This window comes from Equus quagga, chromosome 14 (genome assembly GCF_021613505.1).
Source record: "Equus quagga isolate Etosha38 chromosome 14, UCLA_HA_Equagga_1.0, whole genome shotgun sequence".
Taxonomy (NCBI): domain Eukaryota; kingdom Metazoa; phylum Chordata; class Mammalia; order Perissodactyla; family Equidae; genus Equus; species Equus quagga.
In genome coordinates this window covers 66381302-66407889 of record NC_060280.1, presented here as the reverse complement: position 1 = coordinate 66407889, position 26588 = coordinate 66381302, and the positions used below count along the sequence as shown (strand labels likewise).

At 55.3% G+C, this 26588-nt stretch overlaps 1 protein-coding gene across 16 annotated transcripts in view; it reads right to left on the bottom strand.

Moving 5' to 3' along the window:
- Nucleotides 1–22413, bottom strand: part of PHLDB1 (pleckstrin homology like domain family B member 1) — a 39731-nt gene extending 17318 nt beyond the window's left edge. For 5 of the 16 annotated variants that reach the window (XM_046685471.1, XM_046685478.1, XM_046685475.1 and 2 more), the window contains exons 1-10: nt 22119–22411; nt 19844–21887; nt 16899–16979; nt 15832–15955; nt 14674–14844; nt 7168–7293; nt 4100–5448; nt 1162–1443; nt 601–741; nt 365–502 (exon numbers count right to left, since the gene is read on the bottom strand). In XM_046685471.1, coding sequence (XP_046541427.1) covers nt 365–502; nt 601–741; nt 1162–1443; nt 4100–5448; nt 7168–7293; nt 14674–14844; nt 15832–15955; nt 16899–16979; nt 19844–20827 — 3396 coding nt within the window. In that variant the 5' untranslated portion in view covers nt 20828–21887; nt 22119–22411. Of the gene's footprint in view, nt 1–364; nt 503–600; nt 742–1161; nt 1444–4099; nt 5449–7167; nt 7294–14673; nt 14845–15831; nt 15956–16898; nt 16980–19843; nt 21888–22118 lie in introns of all 16 variants that reach the window. The other 11 variants (XM_046685472.1, XM_046685474.1, XM_046685480.1 and 8 more) reach the window with 9 other exon arrangements.
- Between the last annotated feature and the right edge of the window lie 4175 nt (nt 22414–26588).

The window sequence follows — 26588 nt, the reverse complement described above, 5'->3', positions numbered from 1 at the left end:
CCCAACCTGAATCACTCCCCAGCACCAGTCCCCCGGGCAGTGCTCACTGTACAAGAAGGGGCTTCGGCACTTCCTAGAAGGGCCATGAAAGGCCCAGAATGGCAGGCACCCAGGCACCCAGAGGTAGCATAGAGACCCAGACAGAGGAAACCCCAGAAACCAGAAACCAGCCCAGCCCCTGGTGGTTGCCCTCCATGCTGGTACCTTCCACAGAGGACAAGGCCTCTTGCCTCTGGGGGGAGCATAGAGACCACCCAGTCTGCAGGACAGATGATGAGGTAAAGGGTAAGGGGCCACAGAAAAGGCATTTCTCCTCTCCCAGGCCACTGGTACCCAGCACTGAGCCAGGCCAGGTGTGGGTTACCTTGTCCCTCTCCTTTTGGATGCCTGTCTCCAAGGTCACCAGCTTCTCCTGCAGCTGGTCCACCGCCTTCTGCTCCTTCTGCAGCAGTGCCCGCTCTGCCTCCCTCTCACCCTGCAGCAGTGCCCGCTCCATTTCAGCCTGGGGGCAACACCAGGGTCCACATCAAGGCCCGTCAAGGCAGTTGGACTCAGGCTACTGTGGGGCCTTCATTCTGCCTGAGTAAGAGTCAAGCTCACCTCTCGGGCTGACTCCTGCAGCTGCTGCTCCAGCTCCTTTACACGGACCTTGAGCTGCTCCACTCGCCCCAGCACCTGAGCCCGCTCCTCTTCCAGGGCCAGCACCTCTCCCTGGAGCTTGGTGCTAGGTGCATCTTCATGCTGGAGGAGAGGGAAGCCATAAGCTGAGGAAGCCTAGAGCCGTCCAGGATAAGACGTCGAGAATAGATCCCCATTCCTCAAGGAATTTGGAAGGGGTAGCTAGACTAAGATAGGAGGCAAATTCCCCTCCCTGCAAGTGGAACAATACAGGCTCAGCTAAATGGAATAAAGATTTACCACTGAGTGCCAGGCCTGGGTGGGGCTCCAAGGAAAGGCAGGTCATAAAGCATATTTATAGCTTGGGAAATGCGTCAACACCTCCCTCTCTTCCTTGCCTCATTTCTACACCTCTCATGCCTGATCTCTTCCCAAACTTGATCCTTCAATTACTTCCCCCTCACTGGACCTTGGCATCCACCACATGCCTCCTAGCAGGTCTGACCCCAGCCCCCTCATCCTGTCCACTCCCCTACATCCCACCTCCTGCTGGGTGCTCTCAGTGCTGCTGCACTCCTCCTTGAGATTTTCCTCATCTGAGCGTTCCACACTCTCCCACAGGCGTTGCGTGGCACTTCCAGGCTCCTCGTTGCTCCGCCCAGAGGCCCCAATGGCCCCTGCAAGGCCTCGTGAGGGCCTCCGGCCTGCCAGTGCCAATGCTGCAGTGGCCTCCCCAATGCTGGGCAGCTCCCCGGCCTCAGGTCCCCCGTCAGCCCGGCTGTATTCAGCACACAGGTTCAGGATGGTCTCCAGGCGCTGGCGTTCCTGGGGAAGATGGACAGAGCAGAGCATGAGGGGGAGGAGGCCAGGTCCTGGTGGGACTAGAGCCATGCACAGTGTCCTGACAGAAGAGGGAAGTAGGACACTAGGCACTCGGGGCTCAGAATCAAATCAGGAGAACCCCAACCCCAAGGTCTAAGGAGGCAGAGGGAAGGAGGGTGCCCCAGAAGTGCACAGGAGGAACCAAGCTGTTGTGCCACCTGCCCACATGGCGAGCCCCTCCCGTCTTCCTGTTTCCTTTCCCTTCTCATTCTATCCCCGGGTGGGCTTCCTCGTGGACACAGAGGGACACACCCAGACACACACTGGTAAGCAGACTAAAGACCCAGTGAGACACAGACAAACACTCAGGTGATCTTTGTGACATGGATACACATAGATCCACAGACACAACGGCACACGGAGACACCCCTGCACATCAGCACTGACACACAAGGACACATGTGCCCTGGACCTGCATTAACAGGCAGGTACACACAAAGACACCAGCCCCGACATGCACAAATGCACACCGATGCACACTCACATAGATAAACACAGTCTAGCATACAGACAGGTGGGCACCAACACAGACGGCTGGAAACAGATCCATGGGTCCATAGGGACCTCACAGTTTCACACAAAGATGTGCTCAGCATGTATACACCGTGCCAGACAGACCTGGGACACGGTCTTCCTCATCCCCACCTTAACTCCAAGACACTCTCAGGCAGCCCTCGGCTCCTTCCCAGCTGGGTGGGCTGCTGCCAGGCCCAGGTATGAGTGCTCCCTCGCCCTGCCACTTAATCTGGCCCCTCCCCACACACAGCCCACTCAGATTCTTCTCAGGGGCCTAGGAGACGAAGGAGGGACAGTACAATCATGCTCCCAGTCTGTGGCCCCTCTCCCATTCATAACAGCCCAGGTTTGATGCCTCCCCTAGGCTCCCATGGCTCTCTGGGATCCCTCAACCTCAGGTGTCTCTCACCACGTACAGTTGGCCACGACCCCCTAGACACTTACCCAGCTTCCCTCCTGCTGCTTGCCCAGTTCCATGGCAAAAAAAAAAAACAGGAACAGAGCCTCAGCACCAGGGAGGCTGGGCCAGTGCCCCCGCCCCTGCCCCAGGACCCAGATAAGCAGCCTGGTTGAGGTGGGAGGGGCAAGGCAGACAGACTCCAAGATTTAAAGTGGCAGGTGGGGCAGGTCAGGGCCGGTGGTGAGATGTGTGCTGTGCATGGAGGTGGGGGTGGGGAGGCTAAACGAAGGAGTTGGAGGAAGCTAGGCCCACCACTCTGCCTGTGCCAGGCTCACTGCCCCCTCTCCAGGATGAGGCCCAGTGTGGGCCAAGCATTCTCATCTAGGCCAAGGCAAAAACAATGAAGAGAAGATGTAGCAACAGGAAAGACCAGGGTTCCTGCCTCACCTGTCCCCCACCCAACACAAACACACTCCCATAGCCTCACCTCACCCAATGCTGTCCTACCTCTTCTGAAAGGGTCTCCAGGCAAACCTCGGTTCTGATTCTCCTCCTCAAACCAATCCCAGGCCCCCCAGGAACCCCGTTCTTCTGCTCACAGGAGAGCAAGCAGAACCCATTCTCCTGTACATGTGCTCGAGGGTGTACACACCAACCAGAGCCCCTTGAGCTCCCTGTGCTATCTGGGGAATCCCAGCCCCCACCCAGCTCAGATGCCATCTCCAGGACAGCTGCCCAGAGCCACACCCGGCCCCCGAATGCACCCACACGCATGCCTACACACACAATCACAATCACAATCACACAGGCAGGCCCAGATCAGGCCAGGGGCTGACCATTCTGTTCTCTTCCTCTTCCCTGCCACTGACATTCCCCGATGATCCTGCATGGGCCAGGACAAGCAGCTCCCACCCATTTATAGAGACCAAAGAGAAGCAAGAAAGAAGGACCAAGGGCTTATTGTAAAGAGTAAGGCTTGGAAAGATGGGAGACTTGGGTTCCAGTTCCAGCTCTGTCAGAACTTGCCGTGTGACTTTGGACAAACCCATTTCCCTCTCTGGGGCTCACCCTTCTCATCGTTAAGATCTGCTTCTCAAACTGAAAGGTGCAAGGTCTTACCATAAATGTGGTATGTTTTCCTAGAGCTTCACTGTATTCAGGTAAATAACGTGAAACTTAATTAATACATTAAAACAGATGCTATGTTATAGAATAAATGCAAAATTAGCATAAATTTAAAATACAGCCTTGGATGGGGCCGGCCCCGTGACTGAGTGGTTAACTTCGCGTGCTCTGCTTCGGCGGCCCAGGGTTTCATCAGTTCAAATCCTGGGCGTGGACATGGCACCGCTCATCAGGCCATGCTGAGGAGGCATCCCACATGCCACAACTAGAAGGACCCACAACTAAAAATACACAACTATGTACCGGGGAGCTTTGGGGAGAAAAAGGAAAAATAAAATCTTTAAAAGAAAAAAAAAAAATACAGCCTTGGAGACTACAAATCAAGTTCTTCATGGCACCAGAACCTTGAGATACTGGTCACTACAGTGTATCCTGGAATGGGGAAGCTTAAGAAGCCCAGGCCCTGTCCATGGGCCCCTCCTACTCTGCCAGTTGGCCTGCCCACACTCTGGCAGAGACTCTGCCATGGATGTCGCAGCCTCCCTGGCATCTGCTCACCAGCCTCTCCATCTCCTGCTCCCGAAGCCGCTCTTGGCGCTGCCGCCGGTGGTACTCCAGGAGGTCATCCTCATTGTCGCTGATCTCCGTGATACTATTTTTCCGCTCTCGAGTGACAGGAACTCGTAAGTCCCCACTGGAGAGCTTCCTCTGGCTACGTGGGCTCTGGCGGGGCGAAGCCCCAGTCAAAGAGCCCAGACTGTAGGCCGGGCTCAGCCTGCCACTGAAGCTGCCCTTGCGGGGTGCCAGGGACTCCCCAAGTGTGGGCGAGGGGCTTCGTGTCCTACGGCTCCGTGCCCCCAGCGTTAGCGAGAAGTCCTCTTGTGAAGCCCCATGGGCTGCCCAGCGCCGAGGCCGAGGACTCTCTGCCACTTCCCTGGTTAGTTTAAGATCTGGGGTGGTCCGGGCGGGGATGGGGGAGAGAGCCCGTCGGGACAGGGACGGGCTCAAGGGAGGGAGTTCTCGCATACTGTCCAGGCCCCGCCGACCCAGGCGCGGACTCTCAGGAGGCTGCAGGGTGCGAGTGGCTGACCCATCTGAAAATGTTCGGCCTACCAGTTGGCGTGAGGGGCTGGTTGTCAATGCCCGCTCAGTGCCTGGTGGCTCACGGAAAGGGCTGGGAGGGCGGTCTTGGAGTGTACCAATCTTGTTTCGGGGAGCAGGAACTGGAGGCTGGAACTTGGGGCTGCCAGGAATGCTGGTGTGTTGTGTGCGGGCACCAGAAGCTGGGTATTCACTCAGGCTAATAGCCACTACGGGCAGCTGCCCACCCAGCCGGGGGCTCTCAGTGGCTCTGCGAGCCTCCGCCAAGACAGTGGCTGCAGGGCTGTCTGTCAGCAGACCCCGGAGGCCAGGGCTTGGAGGCCTCTCATGACCCCCCTTCCTGCCTAGCCGGGGGCTCTCAGAGGAGCGGGCACCACTCGGTCGGGACTGTGGGGGCTGCAGGGCCAGATGGTAGCTAGAAGAACGGGCAGGCACCAGTGGGGGCAAGGAAGGTGCTGGCTCCTGCCCACTGGGTGAGTGGCTGGCACAGCTTCCACTGCTGGCTGGTGAGGAGAGTGGAGAGAAAGCTGGAGAGGTGTTCTCATAACTGGAGCCCACAGACATGGCACCAGGGCTGACTGGTGGGGACAGCAGGTAGCGCCCACCATTAGCCATCGGCGACAGTGGGGAAGTTGCAGCAGGCTTCTTGCCAGCAGCTCCAGGATCCTCTAGCACCAGTGAGTCCATGATTTCCTGCAGGTCCTTCTCAATAGAGCTCACCAGGGAACTGTGGCTGGCACAGGCCGAGGGTCCCCGGGTTGCAGGCTGTGGGGTGTGGTTCCCATTCACCAAGCTTTCTGATTCTGCTGAAAGGAAATCCAAAAATGCCTCAGGCCCTGGTCTTTGACTTTGGGGAGCTGCATATGCTCAAGAGTGAGGGCACTTCCTCACCTCTTCTTAGCAGAGTAAGGCTGCAAAGATTCTGAAGAAAAGGCCAGAAGATCTGGGTTCCAGTGCTAGGTCTCCACTGACCTGCTGTGCAACCTCACCCAAGTCACTTGCCCTGGGTTTCCCTTCTGTAAAGGAAGAGGATGGGCAAAGCTCTTCCGGCTCTAACATTTTACGACTTAGGACAGAGTTGGCAACAATGCCAGACACTTCTAGGCCTAGTTGTTACCAACTCACCCCAAGACGAGGTTCCTCCTTGCCTTGGTTTCTCTAACCTCCTATACCTCTCCTTCAGGAAGGACAGGTAGATATTCTGCAAAGGGATCTGTGGAGCTGGCCAGATGTTCCAGGGGGTCCCAGTCATTTAGGACACTAGAGCCTCCCAACACAGGAGCCGAGATCCAGGAAAACACACACACAAAGTCTCCAGGGCTGAGTGAGGTATGTGTACTGCATCACTTTGTCCAATCAGAGGCAAGGGAGGGGCCTGGCACCGATGGCTAGTTCCTGGAAGCAAGGCTGGGCAGAAACTAGGTGCAGCTCAGTGCCTCCAATTAGCCCATTAAGCCACGCCAGCAAAAGCCTGCCTTTGCCCTGCCCCAGTCCTCATCAACCAACCAGAAGTCCCTGGAACCACTGCCCCAAACAGCTGAGGGAGTGGCATGCAAGGCTAGGGTGGGGGCAAGGTAAAGCTAACCAAGGAATGGACTGGGAACCCGGGTTTCTGAGCCCCCCAAGGCTGGAAAAGACTGGGGAGTGGAGGAGGAGAAGGAAAGCCTTACAAAGGCTTTTTTGCAAGACTGAGTTTGAGTCCAAAATTATGCAGACTGTGCAGGACCACAGTCAGAGGGGTTGCCATGGATACTGATGGTGCTAGTGACCAACTACCTTTCCTCAGCTCCCCAGACTATCCATTTAAGCCATTGATGCCACCCTGTTAGATATACCTGACATACATGTCCACCAGTCTCAGTACCATGTTGACACCTGTCATGCCATAACCCCTCTGAATGCCTGTACAAAGTCTGGGGTGGTAAGCCCACTGGCAGCCTCCTGGTCTATACCCCACCTTCTAGGCAGTTGGGGTAAGGAGGGCTGTGCTGGTTCCCTGGGACAATCACCAATTCTCCTCTGGGGATCAATAATTCACACACAAACTGCAGCTGCTCCACTGAGTCATCAGCTGGCATGGCATGGCCTGGGGGTGGGGCAGGGCCCAAAGACACGATCACCAGCAGGTGGTACCCACCAGAGCTTACAGGGGTTCAACCTAATGCTTCCTTCTGCCCCATCAGGCCACCCTGAAGGGTGAGGCTCCCTCATGGTGACACAAGAGGGTCAGGGTTGCAGACACTGAGGTGGCATCTTCCAGGGCAGTGGGATTCTGGTTGGCAGAGCCCTCCATCCTTCAAGCACATGACTCCCTAATTCCAGCCAAGCAGTACTTCTTGGATCTCTCCCAGTGGCCAGACTGCCTGGCACTCTCCACCAGCAGCCCATGGCAGGTGGCAGCAAGCCCAGATCATGGATATTGTCCTGCCCTGACACTATGGCTGGAGCATGGCTGGAGTGGGCAAGGAGGAGGACTGTCCAGGAGCTCCCATAAACCCAACCCCCTGCCCCAACTGGGTACCTACCTGGGCCAGGACTGTAGGGGGGCCCGGGGGCCCGGCCCCCTGCCGGAATCATGCTCTTCATCCACTTGGCTTCAGCCGGGTGGTTAAAGCGGAGGAAGGTGGACTGACCCAGGCACAACATGCAGCCTGTGGAGAAACCAAGCACTTGGAAGGGCAGGCAGGGCTGAAGCAACCCTCACTTTGCAGCAATAGTAGACTCACCTCAGGTTCCAAAGAGCTATCCCCACCTGCACTCACAGTGTTCACACAGTCCACACCTCACCCTACCTGTGCTTGAGACGGGGACCAGCAGAGCTCCACAGCACAGAGCAGAGTGGAAAGCACACTGGTTTGTGAGTCCCAAGATCCGAGTCCTAGTCATAACTCTTCTTCTTACTACTTGTGAAATCTGGGTGAAGTCACTTCACCTCCCTGAGTCTAGTTCCCTCATTAGAAAAATTAAGACAATACCACTGACTTGCAGAGCTAATTCAACAGTGTACGTGAAACTGCTCTGTAAATGGAGAAGGTTCTTCAGAGAACATAGACACCCATGTTCCCCCAACTCAACCTGTACCCATGGACCCATCTATCTGCCCCTTGAGTGGCAGGGTCAGTTTGAGAGGCAGCAACTTCCAGGATCACAAAAAAGCTCTGAGATAGGAGACAGGGAAAAACCATAGATCAGCCAGATGCCCCTGCAGGAACCAAAATTTCCTTTCTGGCTCTGACTCCTTCTGTTGTCATGTGGTCTTAGAAGAGCTGCCACCCTCTTGACAGTAGGGAGTGGCCACCACCCCCCTTCTCTCTGATAAAGCACTCTCTGGCCTGACATCTTCCTGATCTTTGGTCGCCCCTGGAATGTAGCCAAGCCTAGGCCAACAGGCTCAGCCTCAGACAAGCGCATTCCCAGGCAGTAGACACAAGCCCAATCCTGCCCAGGAAGTGTGAGTGCACAGAAGGGGGAGGGTATGTGGGAGCCAGAAAATGTAGCCAGCGGCACTAGGATTGTGCACAGTGGTACTAGGAGTGTGCACAGCAGCAGGTGTGCCTACAGGCACCTAAGCCTGGCTGGCAGAACTCCTCCTCCTGGCCACACCAGGTGCTCGAGGGCTCCTGCAAAAGATGCTATGTTGGGAGAAGCCAGAGCCCTGGGTTCTCTACCACCCACTCTTCTAATTGTCCACACCCCTGGCCCCAGGCTCCTGTCTACCCAACTTGGTGCCTTGGCACCCCAAGCTTCATGCCAGTTTGAGCTAAGACTGGCAAGGAAGTCTACATTCCTGGACACTGAGACAGTTCAGCTCAGGCAGGCCACAAATGCATGGGGCATCCCAGGCCACGTGGGTACCTTGGGAGGCCCCCCACTGAGCAGCTCAGGAGCCTCTTGTTGGAACCCAGGGCATTGCTGTGGGTGGGAGGGTTAACAGGCTGAGAAGCCTTTTGCAGATAAACATAGTGGACAAAGATACCCACTTCTCTGGCACACCCACAGGCCCTCCCCGGCAGGCGGGCACCAACAATTCTAAAAGTTGATGGGTGGTTAGGAGAGCAGGGAGCCTTCCCTGCCAAGCCTCCAATCAGAGGAGCTGATCCCAGAGTAATCATAACCGGAATAAATAATAGCCAACCACACCGTCCGCCTAATTACAACCGCAGCTGTTTCAGAAAGAGACCTGCCAGGTCACTCCCTCTCCTTTCAGCCATTTAACAAGCTAATTAATGATGAGTTTGCAGGGTCTAGACAGACCCACTCAACCCTAGATTGACAGGGGTGCGGTGAGGGGGAATCGGGAGCCTGATCACACAGTCCAGGCTGGGAAGGAGTTGGGGAGTCTGGGTGGATTCCAGCCTATCAATGCCAGGCCCACCCAAGGAGGCTGTGGGCACCTAGGGACCCTCAGCCCTGGCTTCTATAGCTGTGAGTTCCCAGCCCCCTCCTCTGCCCCTCAACCTCCTCCACACAGGGGGTGTGGCTATGCTGCCTCTGGGCTATAAATAGGTGATGCCAGGCAGCAGAGCTGGATCTGTATTAATAGAGCCAGCAGGAGGGCAGTAGGACTGAGAGCAGCCCAGCTCCTGCCCAAATTAACTTTCTATTTGCACTCAGGGGCCCCAAACATTGCCCCAACTCTGGTCCCATGCCCCCAGGGGCCTGACCAGCCTATTTCTGGAAAGAAACCTCCTTTCTGACCACTCCTGCCCCACACCTCCAAAGGTCAGCCCACTCAGGAAATGCAAGAACCCCTTCTCATCCAGGCAAAGTTGTGGTCTGTGCCCTCCATGCCTAAAGGGGCTCAGGGCCCAGCTGTGTGCAGGTAGGTAGAGGAGCTGCACATCTGGAGGGAAAAAAACAGGGCAAAGGAGAGGGTGGATCCCATCTCTAACAGATGCAGAGGGGAAATACCACACACTTTCACACAGGCTCATACACATACACACTCACAGAAACACACAGACTCACAGACACGGGCATACATGCTCACACACTCACAGAGCAACAGTCACTGCCTAGCTGGCCACACAAATAGAATGGACTGGCCAAAGGAAGGTTCAGGGGACGGGAAGATGGGAGAAAGGGCCTTGGCCCTTTCCACCAGAGACCCCTCTTAGCCATAAGGCAGGCTCCCATCATCATAACCAAGACCCCTCAATGCCATCCGGAGGCAGTCCCACGGAGCAACTGTCTAGTGCTAGGCAAGATGAAGTCCGCCCAGCGAGGAGTGGCTCCGAGCCCAGACCTCCCCCTCAGAAATGTTCAAGGCTCACACAATTGAGTCTCAAAGCCTCAACCTCCCAAAGAGGGGCCGAGGACCCCATCCCCCTCCTCGCACCCCACCTCCCGACGCCCCTCCCAGCCCGGGTTTCTCCAAGCCCCGGCTGCCTGGGGGCTGCGGCTGGCCCGGAGCTGAGGACTCACCGCCGAACCCGGACCTCCGGACCGCTCGCCCCCGCCAGCTCGGGCCTTCCAGGTCCCCGGCCCGCCCCGGGCCTTTGAGGGGGCGGGCCGACCTCCCGCGCCGCCGGCTCCAAGCTCTGAGCAGCTAGAAGCGAGGCTACGAGCAGCCACCAATGCCCGAGGAGGGGCGGGCCGGCCACTGGCGGCGGGGGAAGGGAGCCAGGGAGGGAGGGACAAAGAAGAGGAGGAGGGGAAGAGGAAGTGATGGAGAAGAGAGGGGAGCTGGATGGAGAGGGCGGGGCGGGAGGACGCAGGGAGAGAGCCGGCTGGGCTCGGGATTCCAGCGCCTAGGGCAGGAGTAGAAGTGGGGCAGGGAGGAAAGGTTCAAGGGAGGTGACAGAAAGAAAGGTATGAGGTAAATACAGGGGCCAGAGGGTGAAGAGCCAGGAGGCAGGAGTGAGGAGAAACGGGGTCTTACTGGGAGCCCTCTGTGGTAGGAAGTCACCAGAGGGCTGGGATGTGGCCACTTGAGCCTCTGACTGGCTGGTCACCTTGGGCCAGTCCCACCCTCTGGCCTTGGATTCCTTAGCTACAGAGTGAGGAGCTCGGCTTCAATGACAGCCGAGGTTAAGCTCTGACATTCCAGAGCTCCATATATTAGAGCCAAGAGTGGAACTCCCAGGGATCCAGCTAGGTCACTAGGTCCAGCTCTGGCCCTCAGTCTGCCACTGTGACATGGTCACTCTCAGGCTGGGAGTTCAGGCTAAGGCAGTGCTCTGTGCAACTGAGTCCAGCTTCTGCCTCCATCCCAAATACCTCCTCTTTTGCCCCCACCCCCACCCCGGCCCCACTCCCAGCAGCTCACCTCACCCCATGACCTAGGCTGGACCAAGGCACTGCCCTTCCAAGGCATCCCACTGCCCTGTGGGCTCCAGAAGCCAACCCTACCTCTTCCCAACCACAACCACCAGTTGTGCTAGCCCCAGCAAAGAGCTCTCCCATCCCAGTGAGGTACCCTTTCCATCTGGGAAACACAGTGCCACCTGCCTCTGGAGCCTCCAGGGTCAGGCTGAGGGTCTGGGCCAGACAAATACCTACCACCTAGCCTGGGCCCCAGAGAGTTCCTCTTATTCCAGGGACCTGGCTCGGGACATCAGAACCTTAAGGGACACACTGTGTTCTCACAGACACACTCTATATGCTCAGAGCTCACACGGCCCCACACTCTTTCTCTCAGATACACACCACTTGCTCAGCTGTGCACACTCTGAGTCACACAGAGTCCCGTCCCCCCCCAAGTTAAACAAGCCCTGTCTCACACACATTTATTCTCACATAACAATCCCACAGGCACCAACTGCCCCTCTTAGTTACACACTCACTCAGACACATATCCTTTTACTCAGTCCCTGGAGAGACTCTGAAATCAAAAGTCAATCTCTTTAGAGAAATAATCAAACAATTTTTGCTGAACACCTACCCACACTGCTATACGTCTCACACATACTCACACGCTCACACATACATATGCATCTTACTCCCCTTCTGAAGGAAAAAGGAAGAACAATATAGAGTCAAATGCAAAATAGCAAGAGTCTTTTAAAAAAAGTATTTCCTCAAGCGTGATTCATCGGTCTGGAAACTGTGACGGCCAGCTGGACAAACCCAGACAGACACGGAGGGTGCCTGCCAGTGAGAAACAGGGCAGGAGGCAGGCACAAGAAGTGGGGAGCTAGGAGCCTTTGCTTTTTCTCTCCTTCCTTTGAGCTTTATTAGTCAAGCTCTTTATCAGCCTTATAACAGAGGACAGTTGGAGGCTTCACTCCCATTTTACAGAAAGAATAACTGAAAACTGGGTGGGAGAGGAAGAGGCTCAGTGTCCTGGATCCCAGAGAGAGGCAGCAGGATAACCCAGGAATCCTGGTTCCCCATCCACATTCCAGGGAGCCCTCCCTGCTGGCCCTCACACAAGCCCCTACCCACCAATGAGGGGCTTAGGGAGTGAAAGAGGCGTAGAGACAAGGGCTGGCAGCAAATGCTGGGGGTGGATGGGGACCTACTGTCTAGACAGCCTGGGCCCTGAGCTGTGTGGCATTCTGGGTCCTCCCTTACTTAGTCCCCTCCCAGATCTTTCATGTGGTCTGGCAGCGTGGTCCCAGGGCGGGGCAGCCTAGACCCAGATTGAGATTCCTCCTCATTTCCTTGGTCCTATTCCTAGCTCCACCTCTTGCTCTGTACAGAAGAAGGCAGTGTGGGATGTGCTAAGATACACGGGTATGGGAGTGGAGTCAGGATCTTCCTGGCACCATCACTTCATGCTTCCATGTCCACAGCTCTAGCTAAACGTTGGCATCTGCTTTCTGCCTGCCTCCCCCTGCCCCTGGCCCAGGCATATTCCTGCTGGAAGAGCCTGTCACTGCCATCTCTGCTCCTCATGACATGACGTATGCCTCTCCAAGTTGCCTATGGCTGGGCACAGTGCCCAGAATGATGCATCTAAGGCCTGGCCCAGCCAGAGCAGGCTTCTTGTTATTTCTAGAGTAGCCCTCTGTTTTGCAAAGAGGAGGGTCCCCTCTACAAGGCTGGATTAGAGAAACAAGACAGGGAAAATGATCCTCTTGCACATATGGCCACAGATAGGCATGCAGCCAATGAGTTCTCCTATATACATAGGAGTACACACATGGACACTTTGGTACCATCAGTCCTAAGTTCACCCCTGCCCCCTACTTGAACATTCTGATCCATAAACAAAAGGAAAGAGACAAACATAGAGATACACAAGCCCAGAGTCACAAACACATCCGGAGATACATAAACACACTCTAGTTACACAGACACACAGAGATAGCACATGCACCCCCGAGCCACCCAGTTTCCAGGGAAACGCACTCCCAAGAATGTCCGGAGTGGGGCCATGCAGGGCTGGGCTTGGTGCCTTGCTCCAGAGATGAGACAAGGAAACCCTTAGCTCCTGGAGCCCAGGGGAGGGGGAGTGCTGGGGAACAGAACACCCGTTCCTTTGTGCCTCTGCCTACCCCTCCCCAGGCTGCCAAGCTTCTGAGACAGGCGGGCCTAGACAAGAAGGCTATGGGGGTGGGAGGGAGAAAAAGGGAAGGGGGTTTAGGGTCAGAAGAAAGTGGGAGGGTACATACTTGGCAGGGTGGGCTTTTGGCTGGGGAAGAGTTGGAGTCACTGGGGGCACAGGAAATGCCTAAGAATTCCATCTTGGCCCAGGCTCTCCCTTTTCTCAGGGAACTAAATGATGCACTGGGAAGACTGGGCATGAGAGGCCTACAGAGCATTGGTTCCTATTCCCTGCTCATAACACACAGGGGAAGAATGTTCTTGCCCATGAATGTGAGGGAACTGGGGCCAGGGGAGTAAGGACTGGGCTCCTTCTCCAGCCGTCTTTGAACTCTGCCCCTACCCCTCCTTGCTGCTCTACTGTTTCACTTCCAGGCACCCAAATCTCGGGGAAGATGCTCTCTTTGAGATTGAAGAGGACTGTCAGGAACCCGATGGCATCACAGCCAAAGCCCCAATTTATGGGGGTTCCTTCTCTCATCCAGAGTCAGAGAACTTGAAGCCCTAGAGGAGGCTTCTGCAGGCAGACCTGCCTCCCTGAAGTCAGTTGTCCCCCTCACACTCCCAAGGGTGAGAAGAAAGGAATAGGGCAAGGTTGGGTCTCCTGGGTCAGCTGTGAAGGGAGTAGCATTTAAAGAGATCCCAAGGGAACAGAAGAAGAGAGGAAAACAGTGGAGTGAGTGGGATTTCCACCGCAAAGGAGCTTCCAGCCAGTAAGAGTTAAGGGTCCCTGGAAAACAATGCCAGGACATCAGTCCTCCTACTCAGAGCCAGGCTTAGCCCAAAGCTCCTATCTTCATGTTAACTCCACCTCTACCCCCAACCCAAATCTGCTTCCCTCATTCCCCTAAAATGATGAGTCACTGAATAATTGATACCTAGGACAAACACAACTAATCTGTCAAAGTGCCACCTGGACCGACCCTTTACCTGCCCAGTTACCATAGTAACTAGGGGCCCAATTTTTAGAGCTACCTTACACAACAGAACCGCCTCTTGCTTTGGGAAACAGGGTAGTAACCATATTCATGACCCAAAAGCTAATGTCAACAATCAACAGGAGTGGGCATGTCCTCACGTACTGCCATCAGATTTTTGCCCTTGCCCCATCCCCATTGGGGGATATTGTCCTCGTCTCCCTGACCTCTACAGCTTTTCAGAACAATTTCCTCTCCAGCATCATGTAACAATGCATTGTTTCCCTCACTGCTGCTCCAACTGCTCTCCCCTAACAACCACAAATGACCACCACACCACTCCCCATGCCCTTTGATAGCAGGAATCGAAACCTCTTCTCTCCCCATGGTGTGGGGAGGCCAGGGTAGGGGAGACCAGAGAAGCAAAAGCAGGTTGAAGCTAAGTCTGGATGTTAGAGGGGTTTGGGCTGTTGTTTAGGCACATTCAGATGCACCTGAGCACCCCACCCCCAATATGGCCACTCAGGCAGTTACCATGGCAACCACCACAGCAGGCTTCCCCTGTACCTATTATGAAGAATTTTTTAAACAGACGCCCCTTTCTTTGGGGGTATCAAACCTTACCCTGAGTGAGCCGGGTGGGCTGCTGGACAGGGAGCCCATCAATGGTGCAGGCATTGCCACAAGGGTAGAGGGTGAGGGTGCCCCGCAGGTTCTCAATGTAGCAGTGCTCTGGAGCCAGGCCTGGACCCTGCAATGAGATGTCTCTGGCCGCAGAGCCAATCACTGTCCTCCCTGAAGACAGGAGGTAAACTGAGTCAGAGGGGTTGTCCAGGCTAAGGAGGCAGGGACAGAGCAAAGAGGGCCATAATGGAAATATATTTCCACCTCCTACTCCAAGGAGAGTCACTGGCCACCCCTTTTGGGCCCCTGAGCCTGGTGGAGGCAGTACAGGGTCAAAGCTCTTCTCAGACAGGGAAAACTCTGGCCCAGAGATGGGAAGGCCCAGAGGGTACAGTGGGATCCAAACTCTGTAGACACAATAGAGAAGGGGGCTTCTTTTCTGCAGATCTTCCCTTAGTTCCTCCAACTCCCCCTCCCTAAGTCCTTTTTCCCCTTCATCATACTCCCCTTTCTTTTCTTCTAAATCTCCTTCGCTCCTTCTTCTCTCCCTCCCTTGCCACCTGCAGCCCTTGCCCTCCCTCACTCCCTCTCTCTTCAGTGCAGCCTCCCCTCACTGCTTCTGTGTGAACAGCCCCTCCCCCTGGCAGAGCCCCTAGGCCTGGTATTTGGGGAATGTGGGGAATGTAGTATCACCCAGGCAACAAGGGCAGCCATGAGAAGAGAGGAAGGGCAGAAGCTGCAAGGTGAAGAGCCCTATACCAGGGCCTTATCTTGGGAGAACTGCCCCACTCTCATCTCTCCATTCTTCACTGGTACCTTCTCCCATGCCAGGCATCACCCTGGAGTGGGGCCCCCTTTTTTCTTGGCCACACTGATTGCTAAGAGCTATGTGCTCTCCTGTTTCAGTGCTCTCCTCCTTATTTCTAAACTGATCTTTAATCCCAGTCATGGAGCCAGATTATCTACCAAAGAGGGCAGGCAGGCTGGGGAGGCAGAGACAAGGGAAACGAGCTGGTGGGGTGGGGTGGCATGGCCTCCCATTTGGGCGAGGTAAACATTGCCAGCAGTTATCAGAAGAGCCCCAACACATGCCTGGACTCCAGGGCAGGAATATCTATAAGGACAGAGAAGTGGCAGGTGGGACACCTCCAGACTTACCTTCTTCCAGCGGCAGAAGGGTGATAGCAGTGCTGAGTCGCCCACTGCCCAGGCTCACCAGATGGGGTTTGTCCGTTTGCACTTTCAACCCTTTGCCTGTCTCGATCAGGTCCAGGGGTCCTTTCTGCAGGTAGTGGAGGTGAGGGATGAGCATCATTAGAGACTCCAGGCCAGCACCTTACCACCCTAGTCCCAGTCACACCAGCACTCTCTCCAGCACTTGCCCTCTCCAAAAGCTCTGAGGGTGTCAAAAGGCTTGTCTTGCACAGAGCATTATCCCACTAAATTGTAATTAGATCTGAATCTAGGACACTAACTCTCATCCCACTGGATTTATCTCAAGTCTTGGCTTAACTGCCCCTTTTGTCTATTAAGGTGGAAACAGGGAGGGGCCGCCCGGTGGCCGAGTGGTTAAGTGCGCACATTGCGCTTCAGAGGCCCGGGGTTCGCTGGTTTGGATCCCGGGTGTGGACATGGCACCGCTTGGCAAGCCATGCTCTGGCAGGCGTCCCACTTATGAACTAGAGGAAGATGGGCACAGATGTTAGCTCAGGGCCAGTCTTCCTCAGCAAAAAGAGGAGGATTGGCAGCAGATGTTACCTCAGAGCTAATCTTCCTCAAAAAAATAAATAAAAAACCTTTAAAAAAAAAAAGAAAGATGGAAACAGGGAGAAAGTAAGGAGAGCAGGGAGGCACCGGTTAAGAGGAGGGGGTACTGTAGAGGACGGTCAATCAAGACTTGTCCCTGTAGACTTGTCCACAGCAAAACACTTGGCCATTGCTTGTCCCTGTTAAACTAAATTACAAGACAGGGCAGGGGCATGGAGCACGAGAGGGATACAGCCCAGGGTCAGTCTGTAAACTGCTTCCTGACTTTCAAAGCGTATTTTCTGGGTGAACCAATTAACCTGATTCAGATACAGACTTAGCTGTTAATAGGCTTGGCACCTGGGGAGGGGCAAAGAGGAACTGCTGCTCTCCTCCTTGGGCTAGGACCACAGGTGGGTAGAGGAGCCAAACCCATCCTTACCAACAACCCTCTTGCCCCATGCCCCGACCCCACTCACCTGCACCATTGCTTGGGTCTTGAATCCAGGGCCTACCTGGCTCCTGTTGAGAGTGTCCATGGTCCTGGGGCTCCAGAGCTCCTGGGGACACAACAGAAAGCAGGTGAGGTGGGGAGTCCAGGACAGAAAAGAATCCATCCACACATAGATACCACAGTATGCCAGTCCTGACTTTTGCTACTATAAACACAAAAAGCCCTATAGGGTCCAACCTGTATTTCTGTGTTGTCTTGCTTCTGACATCTAGGACCTAAGTCTTGGCTGCTGAGGACCCTCAGACATCTGGAGCCTTAAGCAAGGTGGGGAAAATCTACCTTAGTGGGAAAAGTCGAATCCAAGGAACCCCCTCCAAGGACACTGGTAGCCAGAAGGTGGGTGGCAGGGCTGAGCAGGAGCTCCCTCCCCCCAACATTTCCCTCTCCTCTTCTCCCTTTGTCTCTTTTCCCAGGGGTCTCAGTAGGATGTTTTCTTAAAGGAGACACAACAGGAAAAACTCAACCATTCTTGCCATCTCTCTCTGTCTCAACTCCTGCATCCTCTCTTCCCTAGAAAGCAATCTTGCCCCCACACAATCAGCAAAGAAACCTCAGTGGTGGCTAGTACTGGGAATACAAGACTCCTGGGTTCTTAACCTGATTTGATACTATGGGAAGCTTAGGTCTTTAGGATCAAGAGTAAAATAGACTTCAAAGCCAGAACTTGAACTCCTCCCCACCCATTCCTTTTTCCCTGGGTCACATTTTTTGGTACCTGAGAAATGTGAGGAAGGACCTTTGTGTACTAACGTGTGCCCACCTGCCCATCCCTTGACCATCTTGCTAAGGTGAGAAACTTCTCTTTGCTACTGAAATGTTACTGGAGAAAGCTGAGAAGAGTGTGGCTGGAGGTAGGGAGGGAGACCCAGGAAGGCGGGATTTTCCTCCACTTTCTCTTCTAGCCATCTACCAGGTGCTTAGGGAGGAAGTTGGGTCAGGAGCCAGCATTCCAAGGAGTGCCTGACCCTGGCAGTGGGGCCCAAGGGCCTCAGCCATAGAGTTACTAATTTTACTCTCCCAGCTTCCACCCTTCCGGACCTGGACTACATCATCTCCGTCACCATTTCCACCCAAGCTGGTGGAAGAGAGGCCGGAACAGGGCCTGGGGCCCACCCCAAGTCTGCCTGAGAAGAAGGAAGGCAAAGGCCATTAACCTAGACCAAGCCCCAAGCTGGCCTGGCACCTCCCCAGGAGATCTGATCATGAGGAAGAATTTCCAGGGATAGACTGCTGTACTGCTTCTTGGACTCAGGGAAATCCCTCAGCATTCTCTAAGAGAGGAAAGGCAAGAGAGAGTGGGCTGGGAATGGGGAGTTTATATAAAAGAGGGAGTAAGAAAAACAGAACAAATAATGGTGAAGGAAAGGCACCATCATTTAGTGGAAAGAGCTTTAGACTGGGTGTAAGAGACTTAAATCCTCATCCTGACGTTATTATTTATTAGCTGAGATCTTGGGCAAGTTATGTAACTTCTTGGAGTGTCAGGTCATTCTCTATGAAACTAGAATAATGATAAAAAAAAAAAAGATTGCCTGGATTAGAACTTGCCTGAGACTAGGGGTAGAATGGGGAGTGACTACAAATGGGCCCAAGATTTCTTTCTGGATGACAGAAATGTTCTAAAACTAAACTGTGATGGTTGCGCAGCTCTGTAAATATACTAAAAATCATTGAACGTATGCTTAAGTGTATGTTATGGTATGTACTTTATACCTCAATAAAACTGTTAGGGTTTTTTATGGGAAAAAAAACGATTATCTGGAGAGTCAGGTATTATATTAAATGACCCACTGTGAAGTGCAAAGCACTATAAACATGCCAGTTATTATGAGCTTCATGACCTTTAACAAGTCACTTCACCTTTGTGGGCCTCAGTTTCTTCATCTGTCCACTTTTCACTATCACCCTCCGAAGCAGCCGTGGGTGTGTTCATTTATTTACACCAAAGAATTTCAAGTAGAGATAAAGATTGTAAAGGAATAAGGTTGATGGGGGGAAAAGAGTGATAAGAGGAGAGGAGAGAAGGGAATAAGGAGGTGAAAGGAGAGGGAGAGACCGTGAAGATAAGATGTAGAGATTGGGAAGTGCGAGGCTGTGGCCCCAGCTCAGAAACCTAATCCAGGCGAAGTGGAAAGATACACCAGACCCACGCGTCCGGGCGCTCAGGCGGGGTTCTGACCCCAGGGCTGCGGTGCGGCCGGGAGAGGAGCCAGCGCGGGGCGCCCTGTCCTCGGACCCCACCCCCGGTCTAGATGGTGGAGCGGCGCTGCGCCGGGGCGCCCCCCGCCGGTCCACCCGCTTCCGTCCGACACGGCTGCCCGCTACCCCGGGCTGTAATTACCCACCCTGCTCGCCCCGCCCGGCCTTTCTGGGAAACCCCGCCCCGGCCCACTGCCAAAAAAAGGCCCCAGCGGCGCGAGCCGGCGCTGGCGAAGGAGGGAAGGGAGGGAAGGGCCGCGGTCAGCCCCGGCTCTCGGTGGCCCTCCCGCACCACAGGCGCAGACGCCCAAGCGCCGCCCCGGGCGCAGGGAGGCAGAAGCCCGGGCGTCTGGAGTTGACGTGCAACAGCGAGGGCCCCGTGCGGGGTGAGGCCGGGGCTCCGGTAGGTGCCCCGCTCCGGCCAGCCCCTCCGGCCTCCGCGCACAGCGGGCACGCGGGACCCGCTGCCCCACCCTGTCCCCAGCCCTCTCTGCCGAGTGGGGCGCCCAGAGTCACCGCTCGGGGGTCTCGGCACCCGATCGAGGGTGGAGGGAGGCCCGGGGAAGGACCGCAAAGGTCTGCAGCCGTCAGGCGCTGGAGGAAGTCCAGGCCCCAGGCGACAGGTCAAGGCTAGGCCCAGAGCGAAGCCGGCCCTCCGCGGCGCCCCGCTCGGGCGCTCCCCGGGTCCCCACCGGGCCGCTCGGCCCTCACCTGTGGCCCAGGGGGCCAGCCGAGGCCTCGCCCGGGTCGTCGCATGGCTGTGGCCCGAGGCCTGCGGGGCCGAGCTGCGGTCCTCTCGGCCCGCCGCCGCCTTCGCCGTCCCGGCGCACATCCGCCCTCGAGGAAGGGCGGCCCGCAGAGGAAGGAGTCGGGAAGGGAAGGAAACTGAGGCTGGGAGCCCAGTGGGCGGGTCGCCGGAGCAGGGTGGGGGTGGGCGGGGGCCGAGAGAACTGAGGACGAGAAAACTAGGGGCCCGCGGGGGGAGCGGGCGGGCAAGGGGAGACGAAGGGATGTGGAGGCGAAAACCAAAGAGGGGGACTGAGGGATGAGGAAAAATGAGAGCTGGGGAGGGGAGAGGCGGGAGGAAGGTGGGGAAACGGGATAGAAAGTCCGGGGACGCAGAGCTGGCGGAGACAGAGGGACAGAGTAGTAGAGGGCCTGGGGGACAAAGAAGGAGATGGGGAGACAGGACAGAGGGTCCTCGGGTAAAGGGGTGACGGAGAGGGGAAGCCGTAGAAGGTCCCGAGGGCAGTGGAGGGGGGATGGGGGAGTAGAAGGACAAGAGGGCGACTGAGGGCAGGGCGGGGAGCAGAAGTGGGGAGACGGCAGGCGCTCAGAGAGGAGACGGCGCCCGGCGGAGCGGCACGAGCGTCGTTGGGGGGGGACTTTTACTTGGGGGTGGAGGGGGGTGCTGGAAAGTGCGCCCCTCGGAAGGCAGCGGGCTTTCCGCCGGGGGGCTCCCGTCTGCCCCCACCGCCCCGCGCGGCCGCCAGGTGGGACAAGGCCGCAGTGTGGGCCGCCCCGCCCGCCGCCGAGCCGGACAAGCGGCCTTTCTTCGGCGGCGCCGGCAGAACGAGCCGCTTGTTTGCGCGGCCGGGGAAGGGCGGCCCCACAGCCACCGCCCGCTCCCCGCGGGGCAGCTGCGGGAAGGGGGGCTGAGTGTGTAAGGGAGGCGCGTGTGTGAGGGGAATGCATGTGTGAGTGGGGGCTGAGTGTGGGGAGGGTGCGTGCGCGTGGAGAGCTGCGTATGTAGCATTGGTGTGTGTGGAAGAGGGCTTCGTGTGTGGGGGCGTGAGTGGGGGACAGCGTATGTAGCGGCTGTGTGAATGAGGGGCTGCCATGGGTACGTGCGGGCTGCGTGTGTGAGCGGGAACTCCGTGAGCGCGGGGGCGCTGCGTGTGTGAGGGCTCACACGTGTGACCGCGGCGAGGCTGCAGCCGTCTGCGGGCGCGGCGGCTGGCAGGGCGCGTGGGCGAGGAGGGGCGGGGCGCCGTGCGTGGCGGCCGCGGGGGAGGCCGTGTTTGTGAGTGACCGGTCGGATGAGTCAGCCTCCGGGAGCCTCCTGGACGGCTGAGCTAACGGGCCCAGAATGCAGCCCCGCCCCGGCGCCCTGGGCCTCCCGCTGGGCCGCACCGTCTCCGGGCCAAGCCCCCGCTCGCGGCCGCCTCGGCGGAAGCGTCCGCCGGCGCCTGGGCAACCCCACGCCACGCGGCCCCTCCCGGCCCGTCGCACGCCCGCGCTTCCCCAGCCCGGAGGAGCCCGGATGACTTGGCTCAGCCCCAGCTCCGGGGAACTCCGCAAGTGATTCGAATCCGGACCGCGCGGGCGTGGCAAGAGCCTGGGACTCACCCCCCCAGGGTGCCCCATCCGGCCACCAGGTCCCTAAAGACGTGGGGCCTCTGAGGAGAGCCCGGGAGGCCCCAGATATGCCACCTATTTCCTGAACACGCCCAAGAGTCCCTCCTGGACACCAGTGCCTCAGAGCCCGACTGCGCATCCCTTCAGCGTCCATCAACGCGGCCCCACCCAGGACCGGAGCCGAGATGCCCCAGGGCACCTCCTCCCCTCCCGGTGCAGGGCTCTCAGTCCTCTAATCGCCAAGAGAGGGGGAGGTCTGGGGCAGGCCAACGAGGCCCGGCGAGTGTCCGCCCGGCTGGCCATCTGAGTGCCCAATGAAGTCTTGATGGGGCAAGGATGAGCGTCCCTCCCGGGGGCAGAGCACGAGGGCCCCCTCTGGCGGCGGCGCGGGCAGCGGCTGGGGAGGGCAAAAGCAGGTAGCTCGCAGGAAAGCAGCGGAGCCGACTCCCCGGGAAAGCCTCTCGCCCCCACGCACTCACCTGGGGCGCTCCCTCCTCCCCTACGGGTTTCTACCGGGCTCTCTAGCCCAGAGCTGATCTGAGAGCTCTCGCCAGGCCCCTGGGACTTTCTCTTACGCAGTCCTAGCCGCGCAGCTAACGGGACCAGCAAGCGTGGTGGGAGCTCTTACCTCGCGGAGCGGGAGAGGGGACACCGATCCCTTCGCCTGGCTTGGCCGCCGCGGCCTTAGGCTCAGGAGGACAGTGTTGCTTGTCCCTGGGAGCCTGCTGAGTAGGAGGAGAGCGAGCGGGTCCCGCCCCCCTCCCCGCTAGTCCCCGCCCCCGTCCCCCGTCCCGTCCGCCTGCCCAGCCAGAGAAGACGCCCTTGTGGGGCTGGAGCCCAAGGTCCCCCCATCCACCCTTTCCCATAGCAGCACCTCCCCCGCCGCCTGCACAGCACCCGCTTTGTTCCTCTCTGCAGCTGGGCTCTCCACTACCACCACCGCCACACACACACCCTTCTCCTCCCTCCCCTTCCCCTTCGGACTCTCCTAGACCACCCTCCACCCTTAGGCTTTAAGGCTCTTCTGAGAGATGTTTTGACAGATTCTCTCTCTCTCTCTCTCTCTTTTTTTAACTTTAGATGCTTGAGTTCTCCATGGGCTCCCAGTGAACCCCGTAGTGGCAGCCCTAAACACACTCTCAACATCTCCTCCAGAACATCTGCCGAGGGTTACCCAGGTCTGCCCCCTGTCACCCTTCTCCTTACCCTATTCCAAGCCTCACTGTGAAGAGCTGTAAATGGGATTGATAACCCTGAACATGAGGCTTCACAGATCTTTCTAAGAAGAGCTATAAGGAGACATGTTAAAGCACCAAGCAAACTGTAAAGCACAGGGAAGCTGAATGGAATTATCATCTTGCCCCCATGTAGCTCCATCCGCCACCCCAACCTGCTGGATTATAATTGGGAGGCAAGCTATAAATATACAGTTGAGCACACCATCCTGTAGTAGTTTGGGTCCCTGTAGGAGTGGGGGGTTAATAAGGAAGAAAATAGGGGACTAAAAATCTAAGAGGAGCCTAGAAACTGAGCCAGACTGAAGTCGTTCTTCATCTCAACCCCCACCCAGAAATCCAACGCTGGCAGTGAATCCTTACCTTGCAAAGCCAGCTCTTGCCCCAGGAGACTGACTGGGGAGGCCCTAGGGAGCTGAACTCACCTAGACTGCATCTCTTTAACTTGCACTAGAGATCCCTGAGACTATTCCTCACGGAAAGAAGGAAGAGAAAGCCCCCAAGGCTGGCATAAATTCCAGGTGGGGAGGATAGCAGAAAATAATTTGTCCTCTTTGGGATGGGCAAGGCTTGTTCTGATTCAGTGGCTTTAGTTTATGCCCTCGCTCTCTAACCCAGCAACAGCAGGAGGCTGAACTGCAGGAATCTTTGGTCACTCATTGACAGGGCCAGCATTAGCAGGGGGCCCCCATGGCTGGAGGCTGGAGCTGACCGGAGCCAAGCAATGGACAAGAAGGGGGAGGGATAGGACGCTCTTTGCAGCTACCTGCCGTAGCTAGCAGAGGTCGAATAGTCAGGCTCCAGCATGTGATGTGGGTACAAGGAAGCCCCACGATTTCAGGGGGAAAGCCTCTTACTCTTCCTCTCTTCATAGTGTTTGAGGCTCATGAAAGTGTTTTGATTCTGGCCACCTTTCATGAGGCAGATCACAACAGTGATTTTCAGGCTATTCTGGTAAAAGAAAAAGAAACAAAACCCAAACTGTTGTATTCTATGTGCCAAGACCCAGCATTTGAGTGAAGGGGCTCAGATTGGGGTACCTCAGAGACTTTTCATGTACCTCTGTTTCACAACAACTTCCAGCTCTTCTTTACCGTCTTGGTCAGGAGGAATTTCAGGGAATAATCAAGCCTGCCACGGAGGCAGCTGATGCTGAGGCAGGGGGTTGAAACAGCACCCAACTTCTGTCTTCCCAACAGAGGGACCAGCTGACCCCATGATAAAGGCTGTGTGCAATGTGTCCTCGCTCCTGCTGTGTCGAGGCCCTATGTTCCCACACTTAGCACACTCAGGGGACTAAAGACCTACTACCCCCACCCTCCGCCCCCACCCTGCTCCACATCTGGAGCCCATCAAAAAACTCAGTGCTCTCTCACAGTTACGCAAGAGGTCGAGCAGCTGGGAGCTCAGAAAAGGGGGAGGATGAGAGAAGAAAGCAGAAAACAGCTTTCCAAGCATGCTTCAGACTTTCCAAAGTGGAAGCGGGGGGAGAGGGCAAAGGCTGGGTGTGGAAGGAAGAGTGGGTTTTTTAAGGCCCTCTGCACTTGGCTATGAATGTCAGGAGTGGATTTCCACACCCCTCCTGCCTTTGCCTAGGCACATTTCCCACCTCTGTCCCTCCTCTCAAATTGTATTCCCTTCAGCTCCAGAAAGAGGTGGTTATTGCTCATTACAGCAAGCAATCCCTGTAGATCCACACCCTATCTCAGAAAACTATCCTTTCTGGCTTCTTTGGATCCTGAACTCAGGCATCATTGTGTAGGTGTGGTGGCAGCAATGACGCCAAGTAACTCCTCGCTGCATCCAACTTGGGAAAAAGTTCAAACCTTTTTCCAGCAGCTGCAAAGGAGCAGAAGCTCTGTTCTCAGTTTGTCTTAAAAATCACACAATCCACACTGCCACTCGAAGCTAAGATACATCCAAGCTGAGTGGGAAGTTTGAGAAGGACAGAAGACTGGTCTTGTCTATCTCTGTGTCCTCTGACCTTCCTATGACCTGCGAAGAACAAGCATTCATTTGGGCAAAAGAATGGGAAACAAGACCTACTTTCATTTCTCTCATTGCCTTGAATTTGTAATGCCTCTTTTTCAAATAGCCCATTTGGTAATCAACCTGATCACAGAAAGTACACCTATAGGAGCTTTCCAGAATTGGATTAAGCCCTAAATAACCACTGAGCCCCTGCCCTATGAACAGCAAGGCAAAAAACTTCCTTTTGGGTGAGGGGTGGGAGGTGAGGGGAGTGGGAAGTGACCCAAGCTTCTAAAAACTGCCTGGTTGCTTCACCTCTTGTGTTTGAGGGGTAACAGCTTGGTTTGGAAAGGTAGTCTAATTTTCCTGAAGGTTTGTCTCCACATCAATCACTAACTTGCCAGGATAAGATGTGAGACTGAGACTTGGAGAGATGCTGTCTGCTCTTGGTTAAGAGCAATGGGCAGGACCAACCTACTTGTGGATCTTCTAGGAGTTTCAAAGACGCTCTACAGCTGCATATACTTACCAAAAGGGGTAAGAAGAGGGAGTCAGGGGAGAGAATGGTTGAAATGAGATGTGCATGGTAGGGCTGGCCCCCTGGCCGAGTGGTTAAGTTCACACGCTGTGCTTTGGTGGTCCAGGGTTTTGCTGGTTCGGATCCTGGGCGTGGACATGGCGTTGCTCATCAGGCCACGTCGAGGCGGCGTCCCACCTACCACAACTAAAATATACAACTATGTATTGGGGGGATTTGGGGAGAAAAATCCAGAAAAAAAAAAAGGAAGAAGAGATGTGCATGATAAAGGGAAGTTAATTCCAAGGTTTTGCTTTGAGAGATTCGTCTAAAGCCTACACAACAGAAGCCCTATTCCTCACCGTCATTGAGACCCACGTTGAGTATCACTAGTTGTAGTTCGCACTTGTCTACCTTAGAGAAAAAGGCTAAGAAGGTAGAGCCATTGCTTCTAGACTTTAATCTGGATGGGGACTTTACCTTTTTTCACTTTTCTTCCTCCAATGAGCCTTGCCAGATGCAAACTTTTAAGAAAGGCTATTCTGTATCAACCATGGAAATCTCTCAGATTCCACCCAGTGTGAACAATTTGAAATTAATTGGAGGGCAAAGTTTCCCATCAGAGATGCATGGGTTGATAGATTTGGGGTTTGAAACTACTCTGAGTAGATGAATGACAGATCCTTTATAAAAGGAACTCCTGACCACAGAAGAGGTGTTCCCTACCCCCTCTATGTGGAATTAATCCAGAGCAGGAACCACAGCCTCCTACATTAAACAGAATGCTTATTCAGATCTAATTATTTTGCTAGTCTCTCTCACAAGAAGCCAACAAAAAGTCCGCTTGATGCCTTGGAGGGATTAGCTGCCAGTCAGTGGGCGTGGCTTGGTTTTGGTGTGCTTCATTTCACTGGATTAAGGTTACAGTCTCAGAGAGCCAAGTCACACTTCAGCAACATTAGACCAGATACTTTTTATTTCTCTTAAGAAAAAAAATTAAAAATCTTGGCTTTCACTATTTAAATTAAAACTTTTTCATTCCACTTAGCAGTTATTAGAATAATCTGCCTTCCAAAGAATTTGTTGAGATTCAATAGTTTTTTTAAGTTAAATAAAAACAAAGTAAGGAATTTCTGGGGGAATCATCAACAGCTCCCAAGGCATCCATCACTCATCCCTGGATCACTTATTTCTTACCACTGATTGTATAACCGGGCAGACAACGCTCCCAGATATCACCAACCATGGTTATTCTTTAAAGATTAAGGCCTCATTTTTCTGACTCTACAACTGCCCCTGACAAAATTAAGACCAAAAGTTCATTAAGTAGCATCAAATTCAAAAGTTCCACGTGTGTGTGTGTGTGTGTGTGTAG